The sequence below is a fragment of the Rattus norvegicus genome, chromosome 4, assembly GCF_036323735.1.
Source record: "Rattus norvegicus strain BN/NHsdMcwi chromosome 4, GRCr8, whole genome shotgun sequence".
NCBI lineage: Eukaryota > Metazoa > Chordata > Mammalia > Rodentia > Muridae > Rattus > Rattus norvegicus.
The window spans coordinates 160,200,051-160,219,067 of NC_086022.1; the positions used below are offsets into that span (position 1 = coordinate 160,200,051).

General features: G+C 49.2%; 1 protein-coding gene and 1 long non-coding RNA gene across 3 annotated transcripts in view; both read left to right on the forward strand.

Moving 5' to 3' along the window:
• Positions 1–420: 420 nt before the first annotated feature.
• Positions 421–19,017, forward strand: part of Ano2 (anoctamin 2) — a 341,360-nt gene continuing 322,763 nt past the window's right edge. Inside the window, exons 1-2 of one of the 2 annotated variants that reach the window (XM_017593038.3) lie at positions 421–627; positions 2,340–2,666. In XM_017593038.3, coding sequence (XP_017448527.2) covers positions 490–627; positions 2,340–2,666 — 465 coding nt within the window. In that variant the 5' untranslated portion in view covers positions 421–489. Of the gene's footprint in view, positions 628–1,054; positions 1,280–2,339; positions 2,667–19,017 lie in introns of those variants that run through there. The other variant, XM_063286858.1, reaches the window with a different exon arrangement.
• On the forward strand, positions 13,720–17,379 carry LOC134486685 (uncharacterized). The gene is made up of 2 exons (XR_010066026.1): positions 13,720–13,949; positions 16,845–17,379. It is a non-coding gene; the product is annotated as an uncharacterized LOC134486685 (long non-coding RNA).

Genomic DNA, 19,017 nt, shown 5'->3' on the forward strand with positions numbered 1-19,017 from the left:
TCATGGTCCTAAGAATAAAGTAGGGACAGAACAATAGTGGATTGATGGTGGAGAGCTTTGCTCAACAGGCACAAAGCACTGGCTTTGGGCCCCACCATTGCATGCTAAGCGCACGCACACACACACACACACACACACACACACACACACACACACACACACACACGAGATTATGACAGCTGTAGTGTGTGTGCGTGCGTGCATGCGTGTGTGTGTGTGTGTGTGTGTGTGTGTGTGTGTATGTGTGTGTGTGTTTGGTTGGTAGGGGTGTTACCCCATTGGCCAAAATGAATGTGGCCAAACAAGGCTACAAAGAAACAAACCTAACCGCAGGTCATTTCTATGGAGCCACGAAGAGCTCTACTGAACTGGTTTAGATTCTGTGTCTTGAGATTCCTATCACCTGAACTTGTGTTGCCTCTCTTGTCTTCCTTACTCACAGACATCCCTCTGCTCCCTGGATCTCCACGTCGGCTGAGTTCACGGACAATGGCAAGAGGAAGCCAGGGCCCCAGACATGGACAGCAGTACCTCAAGGTGCCCGGTCCCCGGCTCCCAGGTCAGAGGGACAATTCTAGCCTACACCCTAGCCAGGTCTCCAGGAGAGAGAGTTCCCGAGACCGTTCTGTGAGTACAAAGGGATGCCCATGGGAGGCTCCCATCCAGTCGTCCTGTAGTTTGTGGCTGATGTGTGCCTGTATGAAAAGCCCTGGGTTTGGGTAGAATGCTTTTATCTTTCCTGTTTCACACATTTTCCAGCACCCTAGCTATCCTCTTCAGGGAAGGGTCTGAAAATGAGAAGGCAAGGAGAGGCAGATGATTCCTACCTGTTGGGCGGGCAGACTCCCGGCTCAGTCCCCACAGGCCTGAGAAACCTGCCTCCTCAGCTCTGGTGGCTGAGAGCCTCTCTCCTGTGCCTGGCATTTCATCGGGTTGCCCCGGTGACCTCTCAGGTGGCTGCTGAGGCAGCTGGGTATCAAACCAGTAATAAACAAGGGAACACCCCAAGGGAGGGAGGCAGGTCCCTACCCTGCTCCGCCTCGCTCGCTCTTTCCTCTCCTCTCTACCTCTGCAGTCCAGAGTGGAAGAGAGAGGAAGCAGTCACTTTCCCTGCTTCTGTTACTGGCAGGGCCCTTGCTAGTGACTGGAGAGGAGGAAGGGGAGGAGGAGGAGGAGGAGGAGATGGATTTGTGAGGGGCAGAAAGTCCAGTGAATTGCTGTGGGTGGGAGAGGAGGCGAGAAGTCGGCTTTTGTTGGGATGGATCCAGAACACTTGCCAGTAAGTACGCTGGGTGACTATGGAGCGGGTTTGCAGGCTCACGTGCAGCTCTGCCAGGCACGGCACACGTGTGGGTGTGCCGTGGTGCATGTGGAGGGTTGTGCGTTAGTTTGCTTCTGTGTGCCCGTGCACATGGACGCCTTCACATGTGTGCAGGAGTGCCGAGCCAGGGAGGCGTGAGTGGAGGGGGCTGCTTGCAGGTGCGAATGCATGTGTTGGTGAGCAGGAGTGGGCATGGGCTTCCGTGTTTGGGGCAGCATGTGGACTAGCAATGGTGTGTGCAGTCTGTCCGCCTGCTGGCCTGCTTGCCTGTCTGCCTGCCTGCTAGTCTGTCTGTCTGTCTGTCTGCCTCTCTGTGTGTCTGCCTATCTCTCTCAGTCTCTGTCTCTTTCCTTATCTCTGTCTGTCTCTCTGTCTGTCTCTGTCTGTCTGTCTCTCTGTCTGTCTCTGTCTCTCTGTCTCTCTGTCTCTCTCTGGTATGTGTATATGTATTGGATACCAGAGATGTGTGTGGTGTGTCTCTGTGTGTGTGTGGTGTGTGTGTGTGTGTGTGTGTGTGTGTGTGTGTGGTGTGTGGTATGTGTGTGAGTATGTGGTATGTTTGTGTGTGTGTGGTGTGTGGTATGTGTGTGAGTATGTGGTATGTGTGTGTGTGTGTGGTGTGTGGTATGTGTGTGAGTATGTGGTATGTGTGTGGTGTGTGGTATGTGTGTGTGTGTGTGGTGTGTGGTATGTGTGTGAGTATGTGGTATGTGTGTGTGTGTGTGTAGTGTGTGTGCATGGTGTGTATGTGTGGTGTGTGTGTGTGCATGCTGTGTATGTGTGGTGTGTGAGTGTGTGGTATGTGTGTGTGTGTGTGTGTGTGTGTGTGTGTACTGATGCCTAGACTGCACACATGGGTGGAGGGCTATGTGTGACAGGTGGGCTTAGGCTGTGGATCCTTCCATTGGACAGGCGGGGCCTCTGAGAGGCTTGCGTCCTAGTCTATCCCAGAGCATCCTCTTCTGTCTCTTACTCTCCTTGCTCGTCTGACCTCACCTGTGTTACCTTCTCTGTTCAGGTCATCAATAACTACCTGGATGCCAATGAGCCTGCATCCTCAGAAGCCCGTCTGAGCCGCATGCACTTTCACGACAACCAGAGGAAAGTCGATTATGTCCTTGCATACCACTACCGGAAGCGAGGCGCACACCTGGGCCATGGCTCCCCTGGACACTCGCTGGCTGTTATCTCCAATGGGGAGACAGGCAAGGAGCGGCATGGTGGGGGCCCTGGCGATATTGAACTTGGGCCACTGGACGCTCTCGAAGAGGAAAGGAGGGAGCAGCGAGATGAATTTGAGCACAACCTGATGGCAGCTGGGCTGGAGCTGGAGAAGGACTTGGAGGTGAGGCTGGCCAGCTTACAGGTCTCAGGATGGGGTGGCCTGGTGGTTAGCAAAGTTTTGCTTTGCTGTGGCAGACAGCTTGATTTTGTCTTTTGTGTGAAGCAGGAACTTTTGCCCAAGGCCTTGAAGCAGAGTTTTGGTAATGTGATAACTTTGAACTGTGGGATGGTTGTGGTGTGCTATGCCCATACCTGATCACACACACACAAAGCACCTAACAGTCTGGTTAGGGATGGAAGGCAAGACATGGCTCCCCAAAGGTCTATGGCTTTCTCCAGAGTGGTTTCCTTGCATGGAGACCTGGTTTTCCTGTTGGATTTGGATCTAAGTTTCTTTGTGGGGATATAGGGATCCCCTTCAATAAGGGATGGGTATACTCAGAGCACCCTGAGGAACTTGTAATGGGATGCTTTAGGGAAGTGAATGAGACATCATTGGACATTTTATAAATCTGTAAGGTATGTGTGTGTATATATGTGTGTGTATTTGTATGTGTATGTATACATGTGTATGTATGTGTATACATATCTGTATTTCACCCTTGGTAAGTAGGCTAAGGCAATCCATGGAAATCTACTTACCCATCCGTGTACCCATCCATGAACCCATCCATCCACCCAACCTTCCACTCATCCTCCCACCCATCCACGCACTTGCCTATCCATAACACTCTCATCTTTTCAAAATATCCTGGCCTTACTATTTCTTCCAAACTGTCTATCTCTAATCTCTCTTCACTCAAAATTCTCTCCCAGGCCAGCCACCGGCCTAAGCATAGTTCTGGGTCGGTCACCCTGGCCTCAGGGTATATGGACTCTGAGGGAGTCCTTTCTTCCAGGAGCTCTTACTCAGACCCATGCCCTCACTTCAGGTCTCTCCTCTTTCCTCCTTCCATGGCCATCCCCTCTAAAATGCCATCAAGCCTTTTCCTCTTCCACCCCTGGACCCCCCACTCTCCTTTTCCAGATCCTACTTAGCTTAGCGATGCTCCCCACGGCAAGGTGGTAGGGTTGTCTCTTATCTGTGCCCCACCAGCTGCGTGAAGGTAGGGGTTTTGTTTCATTTTCTGCCACATTCCTAGAACCTGGGATAGAATGTATGCCACAATAGGTATCTTGTAATTGGCCCCTTGGAGGAAACATAAGTTTCTTGTTTGAAAAGCAAGGATCTGGTGTTACATGTCCCGCTGTCATGTGGTGAAATGAAAACATGAAACACAATATCTGGTATACACGAGGTGCTCAATGAATATGTGCTATTATTTTTTAAAATAATTTTTCATGCAATATGTTTCGATTATGTTTTTCTCACTCTCCTAACTCCTCCCGGGTTCTCCCCACCTCCTTATCCATCCAATTTTACGAGTCCTCCTCAAAAAGCAACTGTCCACAACAATCAAAACAAAAAAAAACAAAACAAAGACCAGTAATGTTTAAAAAAAAAAGCAACAACAACAACCACAACAGAAACAAAAATATCCACAAAACAGCCAAGGAGTTTGTGTGGTGTTGGCTACCTACTCCTGGGTATGAGGCCTGCCCTGCAAATAGTTGATAGGCCCAGCTGCGCTCCATTGGAGAAAACAAATTTTCCCTTTGGCAGTGAGCATTAGTGGTAAATAGCTTCTTGTTTAGGATGGGACCCAGGACCACTTTCCCCTCTCTGTGCTAGGATTCCATCTGGCTAGAACCCACGCAGGCTCTGTGATGCTGCCATAGTCTGTGTGTTCACACGCACATGAGTCCTGTTGGATCTGCTAGAGACCGTTTCCTTCGAAGCTTCAGCCCCCACCTCTTACCATCTTTGCTTTGCCCTTTTCAAATAGATCCTTGGGCCTTGAGGGGAGGGGTCTGAGGAAGACATTGCATTTAGGACTGAGCTATTTAAAAAGAGTGTTCTGCTGGGAAGGCATTCTTATCTGAAAACTAATCCATAAGTTTAACATTATGATGGCTTCATATTGGAAGGGGGTCCCAGAGATTATCCATTCCTTTTCTGTCCTCAGGTGGGGTGACTGTATCTTGACTCAGGCCCTTGTGGTACATGGCTCCTCCTTCCTCTAGGTCACCTAGTAATCTGTTGAGTCACTTTGGACCCCTTTATTGTGAGTTCCTGACTTTTGCTGTTTGAAACCCAAAGTTCATTTGGTTCTTTTACTAGGAGTCAGCTAAGCGGGCACCTTCAAGATCATGGCCATCCAAGGAGCTCTGAGTGCTTACAGAGCACACAGCTGTCTCTAGATGTCAGGGTGTGGACTTGGTTGGGAAACAGTACAGGTCACACTCAGGAGGGGGCACCCAGAAGGCTGATTGATTAGGTGTGTTTCCCTCTCAAGCATTTTCTACTAATTTAGGACCTTAAAGTCAGAGCTTTCTTGCGTGTAAATAGGAATAGTAGCACACCCTTCCCAGGGTTGGTAAAAAGACAGAGAGATGGGCAAATGCAGAACACAGAACAGCACGCTGCCACTGCTTTTAGTATTCAGAGCTCCCATATAGAACAAGCAAAATATAGGTGCTTTATTAAAATTGAATTTCAGATCAACGATGAGCAGCTTTGTAGAAATTTTTTAAAATTTTCTCAAATGTGTCTCCTATGGTCCCCGGGCTAATGTATTCGTCATTGATCTGAACCCGACTGTAGCTGGCCTGGTCTCTTATCACCGCCATCGATGTATCTGCCCATCCTTCGTACCCTCCGCTCAGTGCTCATGACCTAGGCTGAGAATCAAGAGGGCCCAGAGAGAGCCGAGGGTGGCTGATGTTAGATGAGGACCTTGTCCTGTAAAGTTGTCTCTATTGTACAACTACCAAAGGCTCTCCCTCCCAGCGCCCTCTGGCTTTAAGGTTCACCAAACAGTTCTTCTTCCTCATGGATCAGCCTCCCTGAGCCCCTTGTACCATCCCACTCCTGGCGCTATGATGACCGACTTCACCATGGGGTTCCTTCTCTCTGAAAAGCACCCTGCTGGTGTGGTGTTGGGATTACACGTTGGGGAAGTTAGCTGCTCTCTGCACCCGTAGCACATTGTCATCGTTATCACCATTTGCAAATGCTCTCCTTGTTCTTCACTGCCTACTCTCTCCATAGGCAATCATTCTAGCACATCACGGTTCTGGGAAATGCTGTGTGCAATTTTGTATTTTCCCTTTCATCTTTAAAAATAGACCATTATTTAGAACTGTTTTATAGTTACAAGACGTTGGAAGTGGTACACAGAGCTCTTGTGTCCTACCCTGTGCCTGGCTCCCCCTGTTATTACCGTCTTATTAATGTGGCACTCTCGTTACAATTAATGAACCAACATCGGCACATTATTATTAACCCATGCTCTATTCAGAGTCGTTCCTAACTGCTGTCCTTTATTCTAGATTCCCCTCCTGGGCTGAAACATTGTGTTTCATCGTCCTATCTCTAGGCTCCTTTTGATGCTGACAATTTGGGGGGGGGACTGTATGCACTTTTAATTACTTAAAATGCACTCTTTGCAGCTCACTCTGCTTCTTACTTTACTGTTTCTGTGTGGGAGTCTTCACGTTCTGCACACACACACACACACACACACACACACATGTATATATATATAAAACCTTTATTTCTAAAGGGTCATTTATGGACTCTACAGTTGACCTTTCATTCCCTTCATAGCAAGGGACACTTAGGTTACTTCTCACGGTGGGTCACCTCAACAAGACCAAGGGTAAACTGTCAACCCACGCAGGGCCACTGTTTCCTAGTCTTCTTGGCTTTGCTTCCTCCCCCCTCCACATCTTGGTGCTAAACACCAGTGGGAGAGTCATCCACGGAGCCCGTGGGCTTCTGAACGGCTCCTTATCAAGGTCCCACCTCTTTCTCTCCCCTGGACTGGGCTGTCTTTTAGGCTCTGATTTCACTTTGACTTTAAGAACAGTGAAACAGAAAAGGGTTTCTGTCAGATGCCCATTAAAGTTGGAAAAGAACCTTGTGCCCGTAAGGCTCCGAATATGGCAGAATTCATTTCTGACCCTTTCCTTGAACAGGGTGGTATTGCTGTACAGTCCCCAGCTGGTGTTTCCTTCTCCTCTTCCTCTTCCTCTTCTTCTCCTCCTCTTTCTCCTCTTCCTCTTCCTCCTTTCCCTCCTTCTCTGCCTCATCATCTTCTTCCTCCTTTCTTTCACTTCCTCTTCTTCCTCTTCTCCTCCCCCTTTCCCTTTTTGTTTTGAGTGTGGATTTTATTGCACTGCCTTGCCCATACTCATCCTTTGAAGACAATTGAGAATATTACCAGAGTTATGGGAGTTGGCCTGTTATGCCTTCTTCTGCTTGGCCAGTGGATGATAATTCAGGTTAGAACCACTCCCGAGGGATGCTTTTGGCCCACAGAGGAACTTGTATCCTTGTTACCAGTTCATATAACCGAGGATCACTTCTTCCGATATGGAAATCTCTCCTAAATGGGAGGCCAGTTGCAGCTGTCTAAGAGTGTGCTCATCCAGAACTAACATTCTCTAGTTCTCACAGGGCCATGGATACATTGGATAAGGCCTCTGTGGAAGGGCTAGGAGGTCCCTTCTGTCCACACTTGCCTTCGGAACCTTCTGCTTTGGACTAAAGAGCCAGCAGGACAAAATGGAGACCGAGATGCATGTCACCACCAGGGGTGTTTGGGGAGGGGAGTTCCAGAGCCATGCGATGCATGCAACGTAGGAAGAGGCCAGGAGAGTGTTCTGACACTTGAGGCGAGAGCTTACTGCATCTTCGGGCCCTGAAATTTCAAAGCCCATGAAGATTTATCTTTGAAACAGAAGTGGAAGAGAAGGTACCCATATGGAGGCCAGATCCCCCTGCATTGTTGGCTTTCCTAGAGTTAGGACACTGGAGAACTGATAGCTTCTGCTGACACTATCATGCCTGGTCTACCATCTTGAGTAGCTCCGATAACTCTCTGGCAGTGTCAGTCACAGAGTAGGGCCACGTGCTGACTGGGAGGCCCTGGAAACCACAGCATCTTTTGAGGGGTCAATCTCTTTTCTCCCTAACTCAGTATCAGGTGAGAACCAGGAGGGACTAAAGCTTCTTTCTCTACAGAGAGGAGCCCATCTCCTGACTGTGGGCCTGGGCATCTGACAATGGATCCTGAGTGACTGCCTTCCATCAATGGAAAGGAACATATAGAACGTGTGACATCATAACCTCTCATTACGGTCCACTTGAGACAGGAGTGAAAGCCAGGGTATTGCAGTATCTTTAGGTTCTTAAAGAATGTCTTTAGGTTTTTGACTTTTCCTTTTTACCTCTTTTTTTTTTTTTTTTTTTTTGATTGAACGGTTGAAATAGTGTTCTTTGGGAAATTCCTGGCTGGATCTGTGGTACCACAGAACACTCTTCTGTTCTGATTGGGCACTCAAGTCTTCACAACTGTCCAGTAGACAGAGGCCACACTCACCAGCCATCCACAGAGATCTCTGCAGGGGACACAAGTTGAGTTCTAGGGGTGCTATGTCCCTCCTTTCTGTCAGGGGTATGTATTAATAGTTGTAGAGTAGCGAGCCCTAGGACCGGAGTCTTTTGGTCTCTGGAGAACTATGCTGCCTGGGTCGTCATCTCTCCCTCTGTGCTGTAGCTGCAGGCTACAGGGTGAGAGGGTGAGACCGGCTGCTGCTCTTCTTGCTTTCTCAGAGCTCCTGCCAAGTCAGCTTCTCCTCTTAGGGTTCCAGATCTTTCTTTGGCTTTTTTCTCTAGGAGAAGCCAGCACTTTAAATATTGAAAACGTTGCTGTTTGGTTTCCTAGGGTGACAGTGTCACAGTCTTTCCTGTAGCTATATGCCACAAGCACACACTGAGCAGGCAGCTGGTGCTGGTGTGAGGTGGTGGTATGCTTCTTAAGGACAGGGTCTTCAGAGCCCAACTGACTCTGTTCGGAAATGAGTCTTTTGCCTCCTTGGGAGAGAGTGGGGTGTGTGTTCCCGGAAGAGCGTGGCCAGGGCAAGGAAGTGCTGACATGGGTTTTGGTGGTGTGTAGTCCCCTGTTCTGTGGCCTGGCTGTTATGCTCTCAGGAGTGTGAGCATGTCCTCTGGTCTTGCATGTGTTCCTCATTCCCACCTCAGAGCAGCTCGCTGGAGCCTTGCGTTTTTCTCTTGCCTCTTCCCTGTCCTGAGGGATCTTTAGGAATACAACAAGACAGCCCTGGGACCATGCAACTTAGAGCAGAGCCACAGAAGGGTAGGTGGGATCAGATCTCAGTGGGCAGGCCTGAAGTGAAGACCCAGAGGAAAGCAAGGAAGGAGGTGAAACCCCACCTCCACTCCAGTCCAGGTATCTATTTCCTTATGATAAAAAATGAACAAAAATGGGCATCAGTCTTCCCATCTCTTGCTCACCCTAGCAACCTCATCGAGGTAGACAGAAGAGCAATTGTCCTTTCCCATGGACCAGGGAGCATGAAGAACCTTGCCCAGTTGGTTGGTTCCAGGTCTCCCATTCCCTGCTATTCCCTTGGGAAGTGTTTGGATCCTCACTGTCCTAGCCATGGAGACAATGCATTGTCAATGATTTGAAGGAGCGATGAGTCTAGGGAGAGAAGATGGAAGGATCTACGGGAGCTCTTTCTCCAGTCTTTTAAATCTGTGCTTCGAGTTTGCCAAGAGGCACATCTGGCACCCTGTTGGATCTTTCAAAGGCACTGGAAGGAAACTTCCAGGCTCTGACTTGTCATAGCCATTCTATGGTCCAAATATGCTTATCCTTGTGAAGGGCTCTGGCCCTGGGCTATCCGATTTCCTAGCTGTGTGTTTTGCTTGTTTTCTGTTACCACATGCTATTCGGGAGGAAATGAATCATAAAGCATTTGTGAAGATTTCTTTCAGTCACATTAGAGAGTAAGAACTGTGCGGTCCAGGAGAGGATGTGGCTTGCAGCTCACTAAAGTAACTGATACTTTATTCAAACAAACTGTCCATAGACAATGTGTGCAAGCATCAAGGCAAGGGAGTAAGCTTTTACTCTGCTCAGTCTGTTTTCCTGGGAATGAAGTTGTTATCTTCCCATGAGGCAGGAATCCTGCTGGTACTCCAGGGATGGTGGTAGTAGGGGTTCACAAATGGCGTCCAGATAACGGACCTATATGGCTGTCAGAGATCTCCACATCGCTCTATAGTTGCTAGCAGTCATTTCGGAAGCTCTGTGGTGAAGAGAGAGTTGGGCAACGGTTAGTCTCTTCCTGGCTAATCATTCCTTCTGGGGCATTGCTGAGTGTTTTGGGATCTGGGAAACACACTGTGAAAGATCCCATTTCCATTTGTCACTTGAGAGTCACTTGTCCCTCCTACTGCTCTGTCTCACTTCCCAACTTGTGACATTTCTGAAGGACCTTGTGAGCGCTAGGTCCTGACCTGGGTGACACAGAGGCTAATGAGACTCAGTGCCTGCTTTCAAGGCAAGATAGACTTGAGGAGAGAATCATACAGAAGCTCAGCTTACGGAAATGTGGAGAGTCAGGAAGCGACTTGGAAGTTCTGAACCCTGCTTTAAAGCTTCCTAGCTAAGCCACCTTCCCTGCCTGTGTCCCAGATGATGGGGTCCAGGCAGATGTGAGCGGACTGTGTTCCCGTGCTTATCTGACATGTGCCAAGATGGTGGTGTGCACGTTCAGAATCTAGTAGCTTTTCTTGCCACACTGACAGAAAGCCTAATAGGAACAGCTTAAGGGAGGGAAAGTTAATTTGGCTCCTGATCTCAGAGGGTTCCTTCCTCGGTTACTTGGCCTCACATATTTGGGAAGAGCATCATGGCGGTGGGAGCCTGCATCAGGAAGTAGAGGAAAGTGTAAGCTCACTCTGGGCTGGCCTTCACCTCTTCTTCTCTTTGTTACATCTTGGCCCCAGGCCTGTGGGATGGTGGCTGCCCACAGTCAGGGTGTACCTCCCCACTCAGTTCACCTTCTCTGGGAATCCCATCGTAGACACCCACAGATACACCTCGCCAATCTTCTAGGTGATTCCAAACGCAGCTAACTTGACAGCAAAGATTATCCACCAGAGAGTTTATCTCAAGTGGGTGTGGTTCAGAGCAGAATGAGTGCATCGCCATTGACAGATGGGGAGTGCTTTGCAGGGGTGCTCTGTCTTCTGTCCTTTCTGTGCAGGGAAAGCCTTCCTGCCACCCCCAGTCTGCTATGCCTGGTAACCTCAGGGGTCATTAGGTAGCAGTGTGAGTTTTCTGGTCTTGTGGATTTTGTGAATGGATTTCAGGGTTAGATTCTAGAAACTCAGATGGCAGGAAACCAAGCAAACCACTTAACTGAAAGTTAGCATTCACTACAATTAAAGTTATTTATGTGTTTCTGTGACTTTGCCACTCACAGGGATGACTGCATCTTGGTCATGGTAGAAATCTTCAAAATATTTACATTCCTCTGTATGTAAATTTTCTGAATTATGACGTAGTTTTGGTGTGTTGATAGGCCTCATTTAATGTGTGGATATAGAAGTAAGTAGGTTACTAATTTCACAACTTTAGTCACACTTTAAAAGTGTGTGTGTGTGTGTGTGTGTGTGTGTGTGTGTGTGCGTGCATGTGTGTGCGCACACACACATATTCCTGTGTGTGCAGGTGTGCAAGCACGCGTGTATGTGTGCACACATGTGCCTGTGGAGGGCAGCTTTGGGCGTTGGTCCTTTATGTTTTGAGACAGTGTCTCTCTCTAGGACCTGGGGCTCATCAGGCAGGTTAGGTTGGCTGGACAGTGAACTCCAAGGATCCTTCTGCCTCTGCTGCCCCTATGCTAGGATCCTAGGTAGGAACAACTGCATCCTGCTTTTTCATGGGTGCTGAGGTCCTGAGCTCAGGTGGCCATGCTCACTGGGCAAGTATGTTACTGACCATAATCCCAGCCCCTGTTTATACTTGAAAACCTCCGTCTATAAACTCAGTCTTGTCCTTACTATACATTTCTAAACATTCTAAAGAGAGGGTCCTTGCATTTCACTGGTGTGTCTTGGGTTTTGTGTCTCAAAACAGTTGACAAATCTTTAAATTTTTTCTCCACACCTATATAACTACCAGGAGTCCTGTCTTCCTGGTGTGAAGGGAGGCCAGCTGGGGACATTTGCAGCTTCTGCTAGGGGCTTAGAGAGGCATAGAGATGTTTTATCTTGGGCCCCGGGTTTTTGGTACCTGTGAATTAGTCACTAGAGTATCTGCTGTGCTTTGAAGGCAGGTGGTTAGTGTCCACGGTCTGTTTGAACCCAGGAAGGGAGTGAGGAGAAGGCTAGAGCGCCTGCTCCTGAGTCCTGCTCTCTCCTACCTGCTGCTCCCCGGAGCTGACACTTCATGTGGGATAGGAGAGGCTTAGGCATCCATCATGGGCTTACCAAATCATGACTCTGACAATGCTGGTTTTATATAGCTTGGATTGAGGTAGACCATAGTGAACTAACAATTGTAGGTCAGTGAAGAGTGCTTGCCCAGAATGCTTCAACCCACCAGCTGGAGGGCTAGCACCACAGAAAAGGTTCCAAACTGAGGTAAAACTTGAGAATGTGTTTCCCAGTTCATTGAGCCATCACAGGACTGCAGTAATTTTCTCAGTTCTGATTCGTTCTTGTGTACCTTCTGTTCAATCTTTGGAGCCCGTCAGCCTTCTTCCAGAAAAGGCAGGCAGAAGAGTGTAGAACATGCACAAAAAGTCTCAGAGTTAGCTAGCCATATTTCATTCACAATGCAATCTGGGTGGGTTGTTTCCCTTGTTGCATGCACCGTGGGTTATTTACAAAGCACTTCCTAGTTTGAATGTGGAGATTAAACATTCAGGGAATTTAAGGACTTTTGCAAAGGACTTTTCAAAAGGAACTGGATCCTGGGAGTCTCTAATATTCCTTCCCGGTCTGCCATTCCCAAACCTACAATATCCAACTGGGCATTGGGTTTGCTGGGCTGGCTCTTGTTTTGGGTGTGCAAATTGGTAGCTTTGTGTGGAGTGGTGGCCTTTCTCCAAAGGAGACAATGCATTTGCTTGTGGGCTGGTCACCAATAAAGCCATGGCTCACCTCCATGTATTCTCAGCCATAGATGATGAGAAGAAAGGGACCCAAGCTGATGGTTATGGTGGGCATAAAGGCAGGGGCAGCCAGAGGGACTGATTGCCGAGTTTACATTACCAGAAAGGACAGCTGCATCCTGGGAACCGTAATGGTTAACGTTTTGTCAACTCTACACAAGCTAGAGTTATCCGGTAAGATGGAGCCTCAGTTGCGTGATTGCTTCAATGAGATTGGCCAGGAGGCAAGTCAGTGGGGCCATTTTCTTATGTTTATGGTCGTGAGTCTAGCTTTTAATGGTTAATCTATCTTTCCAGCCTGGAGTAGAGGTATTTACTTGATTAATGATTAATGTGGGATGGCCCAGCCTACTGTGGGCAGTGCCACCTCTGGACGGTCGGTCCTGGGTTGTATAAGAAAGTTAGGTGATGGGGTTGGGGATTTAGCTCAGTGGTAGAGCGCTTGCCTAGGAAGCGCAAGGCCCTGGGTTCGGTCCCCAGCTCCGAAAAAAAAAAAAAAAAAGAAAGTTAGGTGAGCAAGGGCAAGAGGAGCAATCCAGTGGGCAGTGTTCCTCTATGGTCTCTGACTCCAGCCTTGAGCTCCTGGCCTGAATTCCTTTAATGATGGACTGTGACATGGAAATGCAAGCCAAATAAACTCTTTCCTGCCCAACTTGCCTTTGGTCATGATGTTTAATCAGAGAGACTAGACTCCATCTTCAGTCCTCTGCCCAGAAGCTCAGCTGAAATTAGAGGGTTTGTGAATCTATTAAGATTCAGGGGACAGACCTTGTGGTTTTGCCTCTTAGGGAACCCTGGGTTTATTGTGATATCTACAGAATGTGAACCCATTTTGGAGGGGCATTGTTGGCTTGGGTGTGGCCTCACCTGCTGCTTTCTGTTGTATTATGTGGTTGTTAGACCCTGTAGGGATCGGAGTTTAGGAACCAATGAAGTCATGTTCCTGAGTCTCAGGGCTCTGCCAGCCTAGGGTCTTGCACCTAAGTCACCCACAGCTATGGGAGGCCTGGTGTTTCTCAAGCCTCAGGGAGGGCTGAGCCTTTTGCGGCATTTTGGGAATAGCCAATCAGGAGGGAAGGAATGTGATGGATGAGCTGCTGTGTTCTAACCTCTGTGAGGTGAAAACACAGGAATCCCCAAAGGTTTCGGGGTGGAAGCCCTGGGCCACCTGGAGTTTGTGTGGACCTGGTGCCAGTTTCCTGTGCACACTACCCACGTGTGAATACAGTGTTATGTGCATTGCCAGGTACTGTTCCCAGGATGCACTGTGGAGGTGGGAAGACATGTCTAGAGTAACCTGGGCCATAGCCTGACAGCACGGGCCGTTTGCTGAATGATTACAAAATCAGGTGGTGACTTCTGTCCTCTTCCCCAGTGGTGTGCCACCCTGGGATGAGATCTGGGTATAGATTGAAGGGCTCGTTTCCCGGATGTGTGTCTTTGTACAAGTTCTTGGCCACGCTCACTCTATCTCGTATTTGTGATCTGTAAGTTACAACTCCCCAGGGGAAACGCTTCATGAGTAGTATAGTCAGACAAGTTGGCTCTCCCAGTATCTTAGGGCTCTTAGTGATATGATGACGTTATCATGAGCAAAAGGAGGAGAAAAATGTTTATTTTTCTTATGCTGTCACATCACAGTCTATGATCGAAGGAAGTCAGGACAGGAACTCAAGCAGGGCAGGAACCTGGAGGCAGGGGCTGATTCAGAGGCCACAAAGGGATGCTGGTTATTGTCTCGCTCCACATGGCTTGCTCAGCCTGTGTCTTTATAGAACCCAGGACCACCAGCCCAGGGATGGCACCACCCACAATGGGCTGGGCCCTCCCATCTTAGTCATCAATCAAGACAACGCACCATAGACTTGTACAGAGGCCAATCCAGTGGAGGTATTTTATCAATTGAGGTTGCTCTTTCTACAATGGCTCTAGTCAGTGTCAAGATGACATAAAACTAGCCAGTACACCCACCGTGCTTACATTTGCACTTTTAACTCCTTGTGTGTTTGCCACCCAGGTTAAATTGAGCTTCTTTCCAATCTTACCAGTTTTAAAAAATATTTTTTAACTTTTGTCTTTATTTTGTGTGTACAGCGTGTATGTGTAGCATGCACATGCAGTACCCGCAGAGACCAGACGAGGGCGATGGGTGCCTTGGGGTTGGAGCTACAGGTGCTTGTGAGCAGCCATGTTTGTGCTGGGAATCAAAGCTGGGTCTTTGGGAAGAATGACCAGTGCTTTTAACCACTGAGCCTTCTCCCCAGCCCCTCTTCCCACCTTCTGAAGGAGTGCAGCTGTCTGATGGGAGGTGGTCAGGAGAACTGTGGACCATACTGAATCCCTGAACAGCATGTCCCCTAGTCTAAAGTGATGGGGAGTTGGTAACTTGTACGATTTGTGCCACCCCAGGATCTGGACCTGAGACTGAGCTTGGTGGCTGTAGTACCCTTCTGCTCTTACCCCTGTGTAGAATGGGAAGGGTGGTCCTGGCCCCCAGAATCTGGAGTATCTGGTTATTTAAAAGGGCCCAGGAGTGGAGAACGGATGTTCCATTCTTGGCTTCCTCTCTCTGCAGACTGTTTCTTTTCCTTCAATCGTAGGTAGGAGGTAGTGGGCAGGTGATAGCTGGGCTCCTGTATCTACCTTAAGCTACCTCAGGGCTACCTGTATGGTCAGACTCAGCCTGCATCAGACAACTCCTGAGAGGGGTGGATGGGTCTGGAGCCAGAAGGCTGGGGTGACAGGCAGTCAGGCTTCTTGGAAGGCACGGCTAGGATGACCGGAAGATGGGGAGAGGGCCTAGACTGTGGAGGCCTGGAGTCCCGTGACATCTGGAGAGCTTGTGAGAGTACAGCCACACAGAAAGGACAGTGTGGTGGGCCAGCACATGGGAGCAGGACTGAGCTGAGATCGTCCCTAGCTGCTCTGGTTATTTCTGCCCCTGGGTAGCAGCAGGAGGGATGAGATCGAGTCAGGAGGGGTTTCTTCAAGGGAAGCTCTCCATTCCTCTTCAGTGGCCTTCCTTTTCCCTCAAACATAGTCAGCCCCTTGCTCTGATTGGTCACAACTGTCTGGATTTACTGTAGCCACCCTTCTGAAAAAACAAAACAAAACAAACAAAAAACCCAAACAAAACCAGGATCAAAGCAGCAGCAGCAGGTGGGGCAGAACGCAGAATGCAGAATGCTGGAAACCACATCCCACTGGCTCTCTGGCAGCAGCTCTGGCCCCAGATGGGACCGCCCCCTCCTTCCTTTACCCAAGCATTCTTAAGCCGCTTACTTCAGAGCCTAATGCGTGTCAGCTATGTGATGCGTGGGATGGAGCACCTCTTGAGTGCACAGGTCTCCCACACCCTGAGAGGAGGAGCACCGTTACACAGGGAGCACCTCCTGGGATGTCAGGGTTGAGTGAAGGAGAGAAGGTTGGAGACTGCTTTGCACCACAAAGTGTGACCACTGTAAAGCTGTCTGTTCCCTCCTCACAGGGGCTAATTAGTCAGGGCAGATGCCTAATCTGCTCACTGCCTCTGGCATTCTGGGTCATTCCAGCCTGCTGTGAGGATGCTCAGGAAAGGGAAGCTAATTCAGTCATTAATCCAAATCTAAGCCAGGCAGAATTACATGGATAGGCTAGGATCTCCTGGTCCCAAATGCACAACATAATTCCCTCCAGGCCATGGGCTATCTGCTTGACACTTTTACCCAGATGGGTAATTGCAAGGTGTCTGCCCTGACCTTGTTTTCTCTGTCTCTGTCCCTGTCACCCGGTCCCTGTGTCTGTCTCTGTCCTTATCTCTGTCTCTATTCTCCCTTCCTCTCTATACACATCCTGTCTCACCAGGGTGACAGGAACCGAGAATGGTAGTGTACTCGGAAATCCCTAGAAGGAGAAAGTTCTGGCAGAAGACTCAGTTCCAATGTCAGAGCGATGCTGCACCCCAATCTGTCAGTGATTGATGTAAGGTTGGGTGCCCCGTGTGGGCCCCACACTCCTTGTTCTCCACAGTAACCAAGTGACAATATTGACAATCATGAGTGTACCTCGGGGGGGGGCTCTGGGAACCCCAACATTTGCTGCTCTTTCGGCTCCCTAATCTTAGATCTGAAGTTTCTCCAAGAGCTTTTATTGTTCTTTGCAGCTGTGAAGACCTTGTATAAGTCAAGTCTCAACCAGGGCCCTGGCTGTGTTTCTTCTGCTCTGGTGTGGGCCAGGGAGAGGCTCCGACATCTGCTACAGCCTTCAGAGGCCACGCACAACAGCTGCCCCTCCTTCCCTCCCTAAAGCTCTCCCAAGATTAAGACCGGAGGCCTGGTGCTTCATTACAAAGGGCCCCACAACATGGCTCCTAGGAAGATGTTCCTATTGCCATAGAGACCTGTGCACCCCTGGGCTCCTGCAGAAACGTTCCATCTCTCTGTTAGAGTTCGATCTAGAAGTCTGGCTTGTCACACAGAGAGCCTATTTTAAGTTTAACCAAGTTAATGTTGCCCCGATGGCTTTCTTTTCTTTTAGTGAACACTCACGTTAATTTGTTTGCCACTTAAACCTTGGCTTCGGAGTTTCATTTTTTTGTTTGAAGCAAGGTGCTCCTCTCATCCACTGCCGAGGGGATGCCTCCTTTTTGTACCAAGTACAATTTAGCTAATAAACCTTTTGAAGAAGAATCATTGAAACCGCCTCTTTTGCTTACTCATGCAATATCTCAAGACTCAAGAGGGAAGTTCTTCTTAAGGTCTGGCCTAAATCCCTCTAGAGCAAGTATATGATGGCCAAGGCCTCCGTCAGATGGCATGCAGCTGATTGGTCCCACTGGGTTTAATGTACGTGAAGATTTCTCTCAGGGGCTTTATCCTTGAGGCTCCCATGTTCTAGGCAGTGGAGCAGTGGGAGGATTGTGGGCTTGGGGAGGAGGGAGTCTCACTGTCTGCCGAGCAGAACCTTTTCCCCAGCTCTGCTTCTGACTTGGGACACGCAACTGACTGACCCAGTCACTTGAACTTGAGCGTTTTCTGTTGCTTTGGGTTCCTCCGTCTACCCGCATCAACAAACACGTCCGCTGCTGGAGTTCTGCAGTCACAGCTAAAGTTCAAGACAAGGCTTAGGGTCATTTTGGCCACACCCTGCCTCCTGACCTTGTGCCAGGCTTCCAGTCAGCTGCCCACGACCTCTGCTCTCTGCAGTCTGACTTGGCCTGCCTTCTGCCATTTCTGCTTGGTCTCTGTTCTAGCCTCTCAGGAGCCTTGGAGCAGCTGCTCAGCCCCACCCCTGTTCCTTCCCGGTTCTCACTGGGGTATCACCTCTCTGCATCCAGTTCACAAATTCTCATCACTGGATCACGTTGCAACTCCTGTCCAAATGCTGGCTGGTTGCGCCCTGTTCCAGGCACCCCCCCTCCCACCTGAGGATTTGTGTTTCTGATTATTATCCCCTGATGCAGTGGCCACATTTTTCCAGGTTGAATCCGCTCAATGTTACTTCCTGCCTGGGTTTGCTGACATCTCCAGGTCCCTTCTGCAGCCACAGATGCAGTCTTGGAAATGTGGCTTCCCAGGACACCACATGGGGCCAGGATGGGGACAGCCAGTGACCCTGCTGAGAGGCCCAACCCCTCCATAGTCAGAGTCCTCCCAGGAACTCGTCTGAACTGATGAACACAGAAAGCCATCCAATGCTCCCAGCAGGGGAGTGACCTAGACAGAGACCTGTCCCAGCTGTTTGCTGTTTTCTGGCTCTCCTGAGCGAGAACAAGCAGACTCCTTCCTGCCCTCTTGGCCTTGGCTTCTTGTGAGCACCATCACCCATTCTAAAGAAATACTCAGCACATGAAGTGAATGAGGGCCAGAGAGGGGCGGGGCTGCGCTGTGGTGGCCTCTCCCTTTCCAGATCCATGGTGAACCGAATGTGTCAGCCTCTTCTGGGATGGCAGGAGCCACAAGTCGAATGCAGAGGGGGGAACCATAGCCTTCCTAATTTTTGTTAAAAATGAGAGTGTATTTTAGATCCCCCCGTTTTATTTCGCTGTAAATCCCAATGACTCAGAAAATCAGAGGTCGAAGGGGCCTTTGAGAGTTTTTAAACTACATCTTACTTTGCAGACGGAGGCCGTGGGTTCATGGAAGCGCATCTCCTGTCTCCTGACCTCCAGATGGGTGCCAAAGCTTGGCTGATGATAGTGAGGGCTTGGTCTCTGCAGATGCCCAGGCTGCAAGGGGCTCTGGTTCCCTTTGCTTCTATTTTTCTTCCCTTTTACTCTGAGCCAGGTTAGGAAGCAACCTGGATACAGTGGTCCAGCCTGCTGCAGCACCCATAAC